Below are 15,384 nucleotides of genomic sequence, written 5' to 3' on the forward strand. Positions count from 1 at the left end.
CTCAAGGGTCAGTTCTTGGTCCCCTTATGTTCTCTATCTACACTCACTCCCTTGGTGAGCTCATTCGCTCCCACGGCTTCAACTATCATCTCTACGCTGATGACACCCAAATCTACATCTCTGCCCTGCTCTCTCTCCCTCCCTTCAGGCTCGGGTCTCCTCCTGCCATCAGGACATCTCCATCTGGATGTCTGCCCACCATCTGAAACTCAGTATGTCCAAGACTGAACTCCTTATCTTCCTTCCCAAACCCTGCCCTCTCCCTGACTTTCCTGTCACTGTAGACGGCACTACCATCCTTCCCGTCTCACAATCTCGCAACCTTGGTGTCATCCTCGACTCCGCTCTCTCGTTCACCCCTCACATCCAATCCGTCACCAAAACCTGCCCTTCTCACCTCCGCAACATTGCCAAGATGCGCCTTTTCCTCTTCATCCAAACCGCTACCTTGCTGGTTCAGTCTCGCATCCTATCCCGACTGGATTACTGCATCAGCCTCCTGTCTGATCTCCCATCCTCCTTTCTCTCCCCACTTCAGTCTATACTTCACGCTTCTGCCTGGGTCTTCTTTGTGCTGAAACGCTCTGGGCATGTTACTCCCCTCCTCAAAAATCTCCAGTGGCTGCCAGTAAACCTACACATAAAGCTAAAACTCCTCACTCTCGGCTTCAAAGCTTTCCATCACCTCGCCCCCTCCTACGTCACCTCCCATCTCTCCTTCTCCAGCCCAGCCCGCACCCTCCGCTCCTCCGCCGCCAATCTCCTCACCGTACCTCGTTCTCGCCTGTCCCGCCATCGACCCCTGGCCTGCGTCGTCCCCCTGGCCTGGAATGCCCTCCCTCTGCCCATTCGCCAAGCTAGCTCTCTTCCTCCCTTCAAAGCCCTACTGAGAGCTCATCTCCTCCAGGAGGCCTTCCCAGACTGAGCCCCCTTTTTCCTCTCCCCCTCCCCACAGCACCTGTATATATATTTGTACAGATTTATTACTCTCTTTATTTTACTTGTACATATTTACTATTCTGTTTATTTTGTTAATGATGTGTATCTAGCTTTATTTTTATTTATTCTGACGACTTGACACCTGTCCACATGTTTTGTTTTGTTGTCTGTCTCCCCCTTCTAGACTGTGAGCCTGTTGTTCGGTAGGGACCGTCTCTATATGTTGCCAACTTGTACTTCCCAAGCACTTAGTACAGTGCTCTGCACACAGTAAGCGCTCAATAAATACGATTGAATGAATGAATGAATGAGTTGATAGGAGAGGGACAGGGTGGATGAGGAAAAGATGGGAAAGGAGAGACACAGTCCAGCTAATGGTGTCACAGTAAACTCTGATTGTCGAATAACTGGGAAATGAACAATGATGATATGATATGGCAGCTCCAGTGTGATGGGTTAGAGAATGCCCATGATACGTGCCCTTGACTACATGGCCGGCGGGGATTTAAGAGCTGTGGGTCAGTGCTGGGGAAAGGGAGATTTGGGCAAAGTAGAGTCTTAGCTTGGAAATCTAAACTGCAGGTGTGTTGATTATAAGCTCGTGGACAAGAAACATGACAACCACCTCTGTTGTACTGTACTCTCCTGAGCACTTAGTACAGCACTTTGCACCCAGTAAGTGCTCAGTAAATACCAGCAATGGACTGTCGGCAGAGAATTGTGAGCCCCCTGAGTGATAGAGACCATGTCTAATTCCCATCTGTGAATTATTTCCCAGTATTTAGTATAGTGCTCTGCACCCAATAGATGTTTAATAAATACAACTGCCACCACAACTACAGAGGAGATTTGGGAGAGCAGTTCTGTGCCTGCTTCATCTTCTGCAAGAGAATAAAACTCATAACGCATAATAATAATGGCACTTGTTAAGCACTTACTATGTGCAGAGCACTGTTCTAAGTGCTGGGGGGAGATACAAGGTGATCAAGTTGTCCCACGTGGGGCTCACAGTCTTAATCTCCATTTTACAGATGAGGTAACTGAGGCTCAGAGAAGTTAAGTGACTTGCCCAAGGTCACACAGCAGACATGTGGTGAAGCTGGGATTCGAACCCATGACCTCTGGCCCCAAAGCCCGTGCTCTTTCCACTGAGCCACTCTGCTTCCCCTTTCCTAATGAAAGAAATGTCTCTCTTTGTTCCTTGAATTTTTTTCAGATGTTGGTAATCCTCCATTTTTAATCCTGATAGATACAATAGTGAGGATTATTCCCATAATTTAATTTCACTTGCATGTGGCAAAACTCACATATAGCTTTTATGGGAGACATTTTAGAGGGGCCAGTGTGCTGTCATGTAGAAAACATGCAATAACCAAGAAGACTGATAATGCCACTGCAGATGTTTTGACACCGTAGCTTGTAATGCAGCCTGAGAGAAAGCGCATCATTGTCAGTCACTTCTATCTGAGTTCAGATTTAGAATCAAATGAACGTGCGTGTTTCAGTCTGGGGAAAGCTGGCAACTTGTACCCTGGAAAAATGAACACATATTTCTTTCTGGTGTCGCCATTGCAGTTCGGTGAGTCCAGAGCGGATTGGACGGACCTCAGAATTGATGAGCCAGGGCAGTAATCTCCTAGTCAGCTGGGTATAGCTAGGGCCAGATTCTCATGTGTGCCGCTGAGAGCAGATTGCCAAATGTGCTATCAAAATAACCGTCTGTACGGGTCAGGAGTTGGAAATACGTGGCAGTGCTCACATGAGATTTCCACCATCATCTTTTGTCAGGCAGTAGAATTTGTTGAGCACCTACTTTTGAAGTGCACAGTACAAGAGTTAGTAGACACACCCTGCCCATGAGGAACTTACCTCTTTATGGAGTGGACGGCTGCTGTCACCATGCTCCCACTCTCTTGGGTTTTTATTCCCTTGTCTGCCTTCTTTTTGTTCCAAATCCCTAACCTGGCAAACTCCCTAGGTAGGATGTTCGGTGCGCTTTACTCCCAGATGTCAGTCTGCTCCTTGCTTATTTCCAAAGCTGTGGAACCAAACTAGGGACAGCCTTTGGAGGTAAGGCCGTCCCAGTCAGAGGTCAGACACTCCTAGCATCCCAAGGTAATTCTGGAATCAGCCTGAGGCTCAGGTTTACTCTGGGTGGCTCCTAGGGACTGTGGACTGAAATATCTGCCTTAGAGTGTGTGAAGAAGCTCTCCCAAGGCTATTTCCTGCTTTCCTTGGCCTGCTCCCAAAGGGTTCCACGAACTCAGGGTGGGACGTTCCTGATCCCTCTCTGTTTGGGGAACTTAGTGAGAGGTGAATTTGGACTGAGGGCCCGGCTACCCCAACATAACCATTGTTCAGCCAATCATCAATCATCATCATCAATCGTATTTATTGAGCGCTTACTATGTGCAGAGCACTGTACTAAGCGCTTGGGAAGTACAAATTGGCAACATATAGAGACAGTCCCTACCCAACATTGGGCTCACAGTCTAAAAGGGGGAGACAGAGAACAAAACCAAACATACTAACAAAATAAAATAAATAGAATAGATATGTACAAGTAAAATAAATAAATAAATAGAGTAATAAATATGTACAAACATATATACATATATACAGGTGCTGTGGGGAAGGGAAGGAGGTAAGATGAGGGGATGGAGAGGGGGATGAGGGGGAGAGGAAGGAAGGGGCTCAGTCTGGGAAGGCCTTCTGGAGGAGGTGAGCTCTCAGCAGGGCCTTGAAGGGAGGAAGAGAGCTAGCTTGGCAGATGGGCAGAGGGAGGGCATTCCAGGCCCGGGGGATGACGTGGGCCGGGGGTTGACGGCGGGACAGGCAAGAACGAGGTACGGTGAGGAGATTAGTGGTGGAGGAGCGGAGGGTGCGGGCTGGGCTGGAGAAGGAGAGAAGGGAGGTGAGGTAGGAGGGGGCAAGGTGATGGACAGCCTTGAAGCCCAGGGTGAGGAGTTTCTGCCTGATGCGAAGATTGATTGGTAGCCACTGGAGATTTTTGAGGAGGGGAGTAATATGCCCAGAGCGTTTCTGGACAAAGATAATCCAGGCAGCAGTATGTGACAATATTCCGACTGACCCAGCTCAGAAAGCTGAATCCTGTTTGTGCCAGACTGGCAGAGAAATTGTCAGAGACAGCAGTTTAAAAGTTGTCAGAGGGCATACTGGACCTTAGTACAGTGCTCTGCACACAGTAAGCGCTCAATAAATACGATTGATTGATTGATTGACCTGCCAGAATTCCTTAAGATAAAAGCTCCATCGCCATCTAAAAGTAGCTTTGCGGGGAAGTTACGTTTTACATTGGAGTTTTCCTTCTTGGATTTCACGATTGGTCCTGGCCGTCAACCTAACTCCTCGTCCCAGCTGCCCTCTCCTTTTGGTTGTTTGAAAGGGTTCCAGCCTTCTTGTTACTGAAGTGATAGCAAAATCTCGTAAAAACCTTCTACTAGTTCATCTCCTCCTATGTCCTTTTAAAGTACCAGTTTTCTCACATATTTCCTGAGCATTGGTAATAAGAGGAATCCAATAAATACCCAAAAGAGACTCATCCTGTACTTTAATCTAGTCTTTTCCCAGTGTAGTGAACCAAGATATTTTGTATTTAAGATCAATATTTTTCTTTCAATAAATTCAGTAAGCCTTTTAATATATTCATGTAATCCTACTTTGAGCCCATGAAAATGTTTGTTAGAAATATTTAAAAAATGTAGATTTGTGCCACGAAAATTGCTGGGTAACTCCATTTTTTCACAATGTTTCAACTTTTCTTGAAGGAAAAGTCTGGATTATATTGCTAAATGCAGGTAAAGGAGGTTACTTTTGTGTCATTTCCAAGTCCCATTACCATTATCATCTTTGTCATGGGAAATCATTAGCTTAGTTCCAATTTCTTCCCTGAATCATGAGAATGAAGTATTTGCATATCAGTGGGTGGGATGTTTGTGAATTACAATGGCACTTTTCTCCAGAAAGCTTTGTAAATTTGATTCTAAATCCACCACTGGGCCCCTAAAAAAAAAAGAAATCTGAAGATGTAGCAGTTATAATAATAGTAATAATAATAATGTTATTATTTGTTAAGCACTTACTATGTCCCAAGCACTGTTCTAAGCGCTGGGTGGGGGATACAGTCAATCAATCAATCAATCAATCGTATTTATTGAGCACTTTGTGCAGAGCACTGTACTAAGCGCTTGGGAAGTACAAGTTGACAACATATAGAGACAGTCCCTACCCAACAGTGGGCTCACAGTCTAAAAGGGGGAGACAGAGAACAAAACCAAACATACTAACAAAATAAAAAAAGTAGAATAGATATGTACAAGTAAAATAAATAAATAAATAGAGTAATAAATATGTACAAACATATATGCATATATACAGGTGCTGTGAGGAAGGGAAGGAGGTAAGATGGAGGGGATGGTTTTGTTCCCTGTCTCCCCCTTTTAGACTGTGAGCCCACTGTTGGGTAGGGACTGTCTCTGTATGTTGCCAATTTGTACTTCCCAAGCGCTTAGTACAGTGCTCTGCACATAGTAAGCGCTCAATAAATACGATTGATGATGATGATGATGATGATGATGGAGGGGGGACGAGGGGGAGAGAGGGGGAGTCAAGGTTGTCCCACGTGGGGCTCACAGTCTTAATCCCCGTTTTCTAGATGAGGGAACTGAGGCACAGAGAAGTGAAGTGACTTGCCCAAAGTCACACAGCTGACAAGTGGCGGAGCTGGGATTAGAACCCATGACCTCGGACTCCCAAGCCTGTGCCCTTTCCACCGAGCCATGCTACTTATGAGAGACTGTAAAAAACAGGTGGTGCTGCAACTGTTTCCTTATCTGTAAACACACACTAAAACTTTCGGGAAGAATAGGAAGGTGAGTTGGGGGGGAAAACAGAACACTATCTCGATTGTGATTAGGAAATTAGATAAGAAGCAGCTCCTGATAGGAAGATTTTAATGGCCTAATATCAACATAGATGCAGGAAGTGGGATTAGCGTCTCTCTCAATACTGGCTCCACTCATTACTAAAGAAGTCTGCTGCATCAACAAGCACCAGCCAAGCCTTTGGATCTTTCCCAAGTCTGAGTGGTGCTATCTTTTTTGTTTATATTGCAAATGTCTGCAAATGGAAGAACATTCAACACCATTTTATGGGTTAATCTTCAGGTCCTGCTTGGCAGCTGTTTGGTTTAGGAAGCGGACTATCCTCAATATGTTAAGGGCTAAAGGGAGCTCAGAGTTTAGGACTCTTCTTTCGGTTCTAGAATTTATTGTCAGGCACAGAAACCCCTATTGTCTTATATTTTTATTTTGTTCTGCCTCGGTGGTTGACATTTTATGCTTACTTTTTCATTCGCCTTTTCCCCCTCTTTCCCTTACAGGCTATGATACATCATCATCATCAATCGTATTTATTGAGCGCTTACTATGTGCAGAGCACTGTACTAAGTTCTTGGGAAGGACAAATTGGCAACATACAGAGACAGTCCCTACCCAACAGTGGGCTCACAGTCTAAAAGGGGGAGACAGAGAACAAAACCAAACATACTAACAAAATAAAATAAATAGAATAGATATGTACAAGTAAAATAAATAAATAAATAGAGTAATAAATATGTACAAACATATATACATATATGCATGTTTTAATTTATATAAGTAGAAAACAGAGAAGCAGCGTGGCTCAGTGGAAGGAGCCTGGGCTTTGGAGTCAGAGGTCATGGGTTCAAATCCCAGCTCCGCCACTTGTCAGCTGTGTGACTTTGGGCAAGTCACTTAACTTCTCTGGGCCTCAGTTCCCTCATCTGTCAAATGGGGATGAAGACTGTGAGCCCCCCGTGGGACAACCTGATCACCTTGTAGCCTCCCCAGCGCTTAGAACCGTGCTTTGCACATAGTAAGTGCTTAATAAATGTCATTATAAAAAAATAAAAAAAAACAATAATAATGGTTTTCCACATACTATACTCCAATGAAATCAAATAGGATCCCACACTATTTACCTTGGTACATTTTTCTGGTGGGTCCAGGAAGGAAGGGGCTGGGAATTATTCTTTCATCTGGTTTATGGGTTGGAGGCAGATTTACCTTCTTTTTATTTTACTACCTGAGAACCCCAAATTTTCTGTAAACATTGCATTATGAATTTCTTAGTAATAGTAATAAGCAGCATGGCCCAGTGGAAAGAACACGGGCTTTGGAGTCAGAGGTCATGGGTTCAAATCCCAACTCCACCAACTGTCAGCTGTGTGACTTTGGGCAAGTCACTTAACTTCTCTGTGCCTCAGTTACCTCATCTGTAAAATGGGGATTAAAACTGTGAGCCCCCCGTGGGACAACCTGATCACCCTGTAACCTCCCCAGCACTTAGAACAGTGCTTTGCACATAGTAAGCGCTTAACAAATACCATCATTATTATTATTATTATTATTAATAGTAATAATAGACAAGGCAATTCACGTCTTGCTTTTTCAGTTTCTTCGATTTTTCAAAAACCTGACTTTCACTTTGGGAATTCTTCTCTGTCTTCACTCTTCTAGACTTTTTTCATTCGTTGTTGTAGAATATAATTGTTTCCTCTTACCAGTCACAGCTATGAAAACCTTGGAGTCACTGTCAACCTTTTTTTTAACAGTATTGGTCCACTGTGTAGCAAAATGCTATAAAATATAGCCATCATCAGGATGGGGATAGAAAACAAAACAAATAATAAAGTTTTGTCAGTGTGCCTAAGATTCTATGCAAAATAAAGCTGGAGAGGGTAGAGAAGGGCAACCAAAATAAGGGGGGAAAATCAATATTTATTGAATGCTTACTGTGTTCAGAGCACCATACAAAGCACTTGGGAGACTACACTATAATAGAGTTGGTAGACATGTTCCCTACCCACAGCGAGCTTCTCTAAAAGGTGATGAAAAATGAAAATGAAAAATGAAGTTTCCATGGAAACCTGTTTGGGATTTTTTTAATTCTGAAAAGTCAGTCAGTTGTATTTACTGACGGCTTACCGTGTGCAGAGCTCTGTACTTGGGAGAGTACAGTATACCAGTAAATAGATACATTCCCTGCCCACAGTGAGCATACAGTCTAGAGGCAGTTTAAAGTCAAAGACTAGGAGAGGGAACACGAATGAAATTCGAGAGACAAGTAAGGACAGGGAGAACACAGAATTATTATTCAATAACTACCTCAACCAGAAGGAAGGAGCGCCAATGGAAGCGTGAAAATGGTAGGTTCAAAATAAAGCACTTCTTTAAAGCTAGTGTTGAAGCATGGAGTATTTTGTCAGGAATTTTTGCAAGGAAAATAATATCAGTAAGCTGAAGAAGGGTTTGGAGAAAATCATGGATGGAAGGGTCTAGAGTGACTGCTGACTGAGCTTACCCTCTGAATCTTTAAGGGTATTAAAATGATGCAAGTGACCTTCATTGCATGAGAAGAGTATGGAAGGACAAATAGCTTATGCCGATTATTACTCCCACTAGAAAGGGCAAGTCAGGTACCGCCATTCCAAAAGATAGCCAGAGTCTATTTCCTATGTTCCATTAGAGCTTCTGAGAGAAAAGCCATAGTATAACTGAGCCTACTGGGCATACAGTCATTTTTCTAGACTGTGAGCCCACTGTTGGGTAGGGACTGTCTCTATATGTTGCCATCTTGTACTTCCCAAGCGCTTAGTACAGGACTCTGCACACAGAAAGCGCTCAATAAATACGATTGATTGATTGATTGTTCAAAGTGATCCCAGATATTGCATTGTCACAGGCTCCTGAGTAAAACAGAGAGATGCTAATTGCCCAGTAAAGAGAGAGATCCTGGCACATGCTCATCTTCTCTGTCTTCTCCTCATGACCCACTCTCATTCCCTCTCCTCATAATGACACCACAGTAGGATGAGGATTTCAATAGGGAGAATTTGTTTTTAATTTATAGCTTCTCTGGCTGCAACCACGTGAAGCGTTCTCAAGACCTAATGAGCCAGGAGTTTCCTTTGTTCAGAGACCCGGCTGTCCCGTGGCTTAGTGGCTAGAGTACGGGCCTGGGATTCAGAAGGAGCTGGGTTCTAATCCCAGCTCCCCCATTTGTCTGCTGTGATATTGGGCTAGCCACTCAATTTCTCTGTGCCTCGGTTCCCTCATCTGGAAAATTGGCATTAAGACTGTGAGCCCTTTGTGAGACAGGGACTGTGTCCAACCCAATTATCTTGTATCTACCCCAGCGCTTAGTACAGTGCTCGACACACACTAAGCACTTAACAAATACCGTTATTATTATTATTATTATTATAAGACTCGAATCTGTGGTATTTATTGAACATATACTGGATGCAGAGCACTTCAGAGTGGCTAATCAAGTGGTTAACACAGTGCCTGGCACATAGTTAATGCTTAATAAATAACCTACCAAAGAGCCACTGATTAAAAGAGTCTCAACATCACCTACAGCTCTGTGTGTGTGTGTGCGTATATGTGTCTTCGAAAACTGAAAATGACAATGCTATGGAAATTTTGTGTGAGAAGACAAGCGACTGGATCCTCTAGGTGCATAGATTTCACCATCTTTCTGAGGAAAGAGATTTTTACATACCCGCTCAGCTGCTCACTTCTCTTTTTTCAGTAGGATTTCAAGGGGCTAGATTTGAGCATAAAAGTATCTAAAATTTTTTTAATATTCATTCATTCAATCGTATTTATTGAGCTCTTAGTGTGTGCACAGCCCTGTACTGAGCGCTTGGAAAGTACAAGTTGGCGACATATAGAGACAGCCCCTACCCAACAACAGGCTCACAGTCTAGAAGGGGGAGACAGACAACAAAACAAAACGTGGACAGGTGTCAAGTCGTCAGAATAAATAGAAGTAAAGCTAAATGTACATCATTAACAAAATAAATAGAATAGTAAATTTGTACAAGTAAAATAAATAGAGTAATAAATCTGTACAAACATATATATATAAGTGCTGTGGGCAGGGGAAGGAGATAGGGCGGAGGAGAGGAAGTTTTTAGTTCAAGCACAGTTATATCAATATGCTTCTTAAGTCTGTGTGGCCATCACATGATCAATGGTATTTATTGAGCACTTACTATGTGCAAAGCACTGCACTAAGCACTTGGGAGAGTACAACACAACAGAATTAGCAGACACTTTCCCTCCCCATTACGAGCTTACCGTCTGAACCCAAATCTGATTAAAGTAGTAATTATTCTGAGTGGCAATCAATGGAGTATCTTAAACTATAAGATAATGAGTTATAGGTTAGGATAAGGGAGAGGCTCTTTTGAGAAAATAACTAGGATGGCAACCTTGAGGCCAGATCTATTAGAGTTGTTCAGTTGTAAGTGACTGCAGTATTTCAGCCTAGCTAAGCAATCTATAGTTTGGGTCCGGAAGGGGCTAGCAAATGTGGCTGAATGTTGGAGAATGTGCACCTGAAGCCACATTCAACTGATACATAGTCCCCCAGCATGAAGGACAAGCATGGGTAGATTAGCAAGAGCCCCTAGGAAAACACTGAGTGTGTTCACTGGCTCTGTCCCTCCTCCACTCCTGCTCAAGCCTCTTTTCTGGGGCTTCTCCCTGGATTTGTGTTCAAGTGCTGGGCAACTCTTTGAAGGTACAATAACCAAGGGGGCAAGCCCTTTGTGACTGTACAGAATCTGAAGAGAGGGATGGGTAATAATTAGCATCACTACCTTCATCCTCAGTCTCAAACACAGCTGCAAAACTATGGTATATTTTCCTTAGGACGAGAAGTTTTATTATGGCCGTCTGAGGCCAAGTCCCATAGTAGTCACAGGAAATTCATGTTAAAAGAAAATATTGTGGATAGTGGCTGTCTTTGCAGGACTGCTACACAGAAGTGCCTAAAATCAGTACATCCTCCTTGGTAGATAGGGCCCGGAAAATATGCAAGTCCACATGTGATGTAGAACTGTGGCACAAGATACATTTTAATCAATGGCTCATTTAAATCCAGTCCATTTCCCTGGGTTGTTCTAATGCATACATAGCTTACATAGTGCATACATCCCCACTGAGAAAGAGATAATCATATACCAGTATCCTAGTTCTTGCACACAAATGAAGAGGATAGCAGTGTGTTGTGTTAGTGCATAACCAAAATGTTTGGGAAAACCCTAGCAGTTCACACACTCATTCTGCTGTTGCATCTCTGTTGTGCATACATTCTTCCTCAGTTACAGTGTTCAGTTAGTTCTTTTTAAAGCTTATTTCAGGAAAGATATATCTTTGACTGGTTTCCCCAGACTAGTTGCTCACATTTGAATATTTAGAAAATGATGGCAGATTGAGTTTTATTTTGTTGGAGGAGTAGGGTGGGGAAGAGAAATGACATAGCATGTGAACTTAATGAAATGGTGTTTGGCAATAGAAAGGAAAAGACTAATCTTTAAGCCGTTTTTTTTTAACATTAATTTTTAGGCCACGACTTGGTGCAAATTCTTCCAAGGAATATGATGCTCTTGACAAGCAGTCAAGCAAGGTACTAGTATTTTCTGATTCTAAAATATTCTCACTTTGGCTCCTGAAATCCATGGTTTTTAAATGTTTTTGTGGCTGCCTGGCACAGCAATCTGAACATGAAACTGTTAGTGGTGTTTTGAAGTCTGTGAGACAAAAGCCCGGCTTGAACAGAACTTTAGTTCAGTAGAAAGACAGGGAGGTACAGTGGATAAGAGAATCAAAAGGCTGGAAATTTGCTGCTGAGAATGAATGCTAGCTGCTCCCCGAGGTGATTTGTCTGTGCACTTCACTTTCTACAGATGTTAGAGCCTCTTTTTTAGTAAGGACCCGAGGTTCTTTGGTAGCACTTTGATATCCTGCTCGAATTCAATATGTGAAATGGAGGAGTCTCTCTGTGACTCGGAGCACAGAGGAGGCTTTGAAGTCTGATCCAATTTTGCTGCTTACTATTTGATGTTGAAAGGATGAAATGAAGAAAATGTACAGTTTTTGCCAGTAACTCTGCTGAGCATATGTAAGATTAAAAAAACAAAATTCTTTGGCTAATGTACTTAGAAATGTTAAGCAGATTAATGCCTTCCTATGGCCTTTTTATACCTAAAGATACAAATTAAGCGTGGGGGGAAATCAGCCGTATAGGCTGTAATTAACTTGGAGTAGATTAGCGTCTCCGGGCCCAGGAGAAGAAATAAACAAATCAATCAATCAGTCAATCGTATTTATGGAGCGCTTACTGTGTGCAGAGCAGTGTACTAAGCGCTTGGGAAGTACAAGTTGGCAACATAATGTTTGGGGTAGAGATGCTTACGATTAGTAACTAAGCATATGCCCTAACTTGCCAAACACTTAGTGTACAGTGCTCTGCACACAGTAAGCGCTCAATAAATATGATTGATTGATTTGGACTCTACTTAATTCCATCTCAGGCTGGAACATTAACAGCAGGTTGGGTCAAATAAATGTTGACGTCCATCCTAGTTGGGGTTAATAGTTATTATCTCTGTTAAATAGAAAAGAGTGCTAGGTATCTGATGTTTTCAAAACCACTGATCTGTACTCAAAGAACACACTTTATTTCTCTTCCCTCGGTTCTTTCTAAAGCAGCCAGTTACAAGGAGTGACTCATGGCAGGCACATGCATCCCTTGTACCTCCAGGCCGCCCTCAGGGAGCCCATCCAAAACAAGGTAAGAAGTCTCCTAAGTGACAACAGTAATGCTTTTGATACTTTTAAACTACATGTTGCCTTTACAGTGTGAATGGGTTAATCTGTTGAGAAGTTTTGTATGATCCAGCAGTCAGGAAGCACTCAGTAAGTAATGTTCAAACTCTGCCTAAAAACATGCAAGTAATTTGATTTGATTAGACGGAAAAGGGAGCAAAGCTACAGAATTGGAACTTAACAGGACATGGTCAGGAACATACACCTTATGTTTTGCATTCAATAAAAAAAAAAACAACTTTGTAATGGACAGAAATGGCTATCAGAAATCCCAGTTATTCTCTCCAGGTGCAAGTACTGTAGAGAAAGAATCTGCCTTAAACTTACTGGCTCTTACGAAAGGGAAAACAACTAGTTCATCTGTTCACATCTAAGCAGGTTTACTGTGCAGAACAATAAGCTCTGCCCAGGTATATTTTTTTACTGTCTTCAAGATTGTGGCCATTCTTCACTGAGAACTTTATCATCTTTCTAACCCTTTGTGGCCAATTCAGTTATATTTTCCAATTATTCAGCTGTACAACTGGGGAAAACAACAATTTTCTTGCTGCATTCACACATCTTAGAGCCTTGTTTGTTTTCATTTTAACCTGCTGATGATTTACTTGTGTCAAGAGAGAACACTGATTGGAGACCTTGGTTAATAACGTTGAAGGTGAGCTGGTTCTTGGGAAACGCAACATTCAGTGAAACAAGGAATGGCTGATCTCAAAGTTATAAATAGGTTATGTCCTGGAGTGACAATTGCTGGTATAAATAAGTTAGAAACGGGGGAAATTAATGTTAAATTTGTTTTAATGATGTAAATAAAGATTTGGGTGATCCTTATATCCTCGATTTCAGGTTTCTTTGGCCTTGTAGTAGCTGGAACTTCCCAAACATTGCTTTTTCTTTTTTTTGATTCACAGTTAGTTGACTTATTGGATGATATGTTCATGTATCTGTATTTTTAAAATGAGAATAAGTATTTTTAGCCCACAGAGGAGGCAGCAAAAGAGGTGAAGCTTGGGCAGGAAAACACATATGAGTGTGGCAGTAGTGCTCAAAACATATTGTCTCCTGGCAGGCAGCAGTATTGTACTAAGTCAGGGCCAACAGTGCAGCAGGGCCAAGCTATAATAGGAGAACAATTTCATGGTGAAACAAATTGGCCTTTGACAGTGTATAATGTGACATGACTGTACTGCCATATCCTAGGTGATGCTATTAATTGAGTCCCTGAAAATAGAGTGTTGAGCCAGAGAGTGCTAAACAAAATATAGATTCCTATAGAAAATAATTTAAAGGACAGTAATGTGTTCCCAAGTGCCAAAAAATCAACTAAAATAATATGAATAAATTTAAAACAGTGAAAAAATGTAATAAATATAGCTAAATGATCAAGTAGTAATATAAGTATGTACCATTAAGGAAGTATTTTAAATAGAAATTATACATTGTGTTTTGAATATTTAAATACAGTACTTAATTTTCAGAATGTTATCTTTCAAATCCTCGTTGGTAAAAAGGTGCTTCATGGTACTATGCAACAGATCTTACATTATCTATGCCAAATAGATGCCAGTTATCTAATGCTAAATTGAAATGGGCTTTCATTAGGCTAATCAAGTCAATCAGAATGCTTCAAAGGAAGGGAAAGGGAAGTACTTGAGTCAAGGTAAACGACTGTATTATCCCGAAATGAGAGAGCACTGTAAAGAAAGATGCCCTTAAAATTCAGTAGAGCTTTCTGGAAAGAGCTGGAAAAGAACCTCATTGTAACTGGGATGGCTGTATGCAAAAAATTGAAATGGAAAATAGAAAATATTTTATAAAAGTGATTAGGCCACTCATAGGAAAGGTTCATTTAAGCTTAAATTTGCTTAACTGGCACTTTTTAATCATTGTTTTGATTCCCCATTTCTTTTTTTTTTTTGGTCAAAAGTGGAGAAACAATTTTTTAAAATGATATTTTACAATATTTTCTTTTCTAAGGCTAGGTAGATCCTGGTGTAAATACAAATCAAAATGGGAAATTTATTAGGACCTTTCGTCTTTATAGAACTTGGGTTCCTGGATAGAGACCCCAGAAGGTGTGCATGCCCTTCCTTGGACTCCTTTTAAATGGATTCATGTTAAACAGTAACCTTTTCAAATGGAAATACTGAATTTTCCTTGCACTAAGCCAGTGTTCACGTAGGTGGAAGCGGAGGGGCTGGGAAACATGAAGACACAAGGTCCATTATGCAGAAATTCAACAGAACCCAATTCCAAACTTCTATTAAAAAGAGAAGGAAAGGAAACGTGTTTTCTAGATGCCATAAATGTAAACATTGATTTGCTCATTCAAGGAAATAAATGAGAGAAACTAACAAATCACAGTTTAAATGAATAACCAAGCCAGTAGTACAACTTGTTGCAATGAAATAGGCTCTTCTTGTTCTCTTGACTCGACTTCCATACCAGTGGAAACTCAAACTATTTCATGCCTTGCTAAGTCAGGATCACTACTGGTACCTGCTGTGCATTTCTGAGTGCCGTATTGCCATGGGGACTGGTGATGTAAAGAATGAGTGACACTCTGCTTGTCTATCATCATCATCATCATCATCATCAATCGTATTGATTGAGCGCTTACTGTGTGCAAAGCACTAAAGAGTGGTTATTTAGAATGCGCTTTTCCAGTCCCATATAAATTGGTCACCGTTAAGCAGAAGCTCAGGGGGAGCATTGCTTTGAGGAA

General features: G+C 41.8%; 1 protein-coding gene across 1 annotated transcript in view; it reads left to right on the plus strand.

Moving 5' to 3' along the window:
- Positions 1 to 15,384, plus strand: part of MYO3B (myosin IIIB) — a 304,584-nt gene that overhangs the window by 199,187 nt on the left and 90,013 nt on the right. Inside the window, exons 29-30 of the mRNA XM_038751211.1 lie at positions 11,400 to 11,460; positions 12,543 to 12,627. Coding sequence (XP_038607139.1) covers positions 11,400 to 11,460; positions 12,543 to 12,627 — 146 coding nt within the window. The remainder of the gene's footprint in view (positions 1 to 11,399; positions 11,461 to 12,542; positions 12,628 to 15,384) is intronic.

The sequence above is a fragment of the Tachyglossus aculeatus genome, chromosome 9 (assembly GCF_015852505.1).
Source record: "Tachyglossus aculeatus isolate mTacAcu1 chromosome 9, mTacAcu1.pri, whole genome shotgun sequence".
Classification (NCBI taxonomy): domain Eukaryota; kingdom Metazoa; phylum Chordata; class Mammalia; order Monotremata; family Tachyglossidae; genus Tachyglossus; species Tachyglossus aculeatus.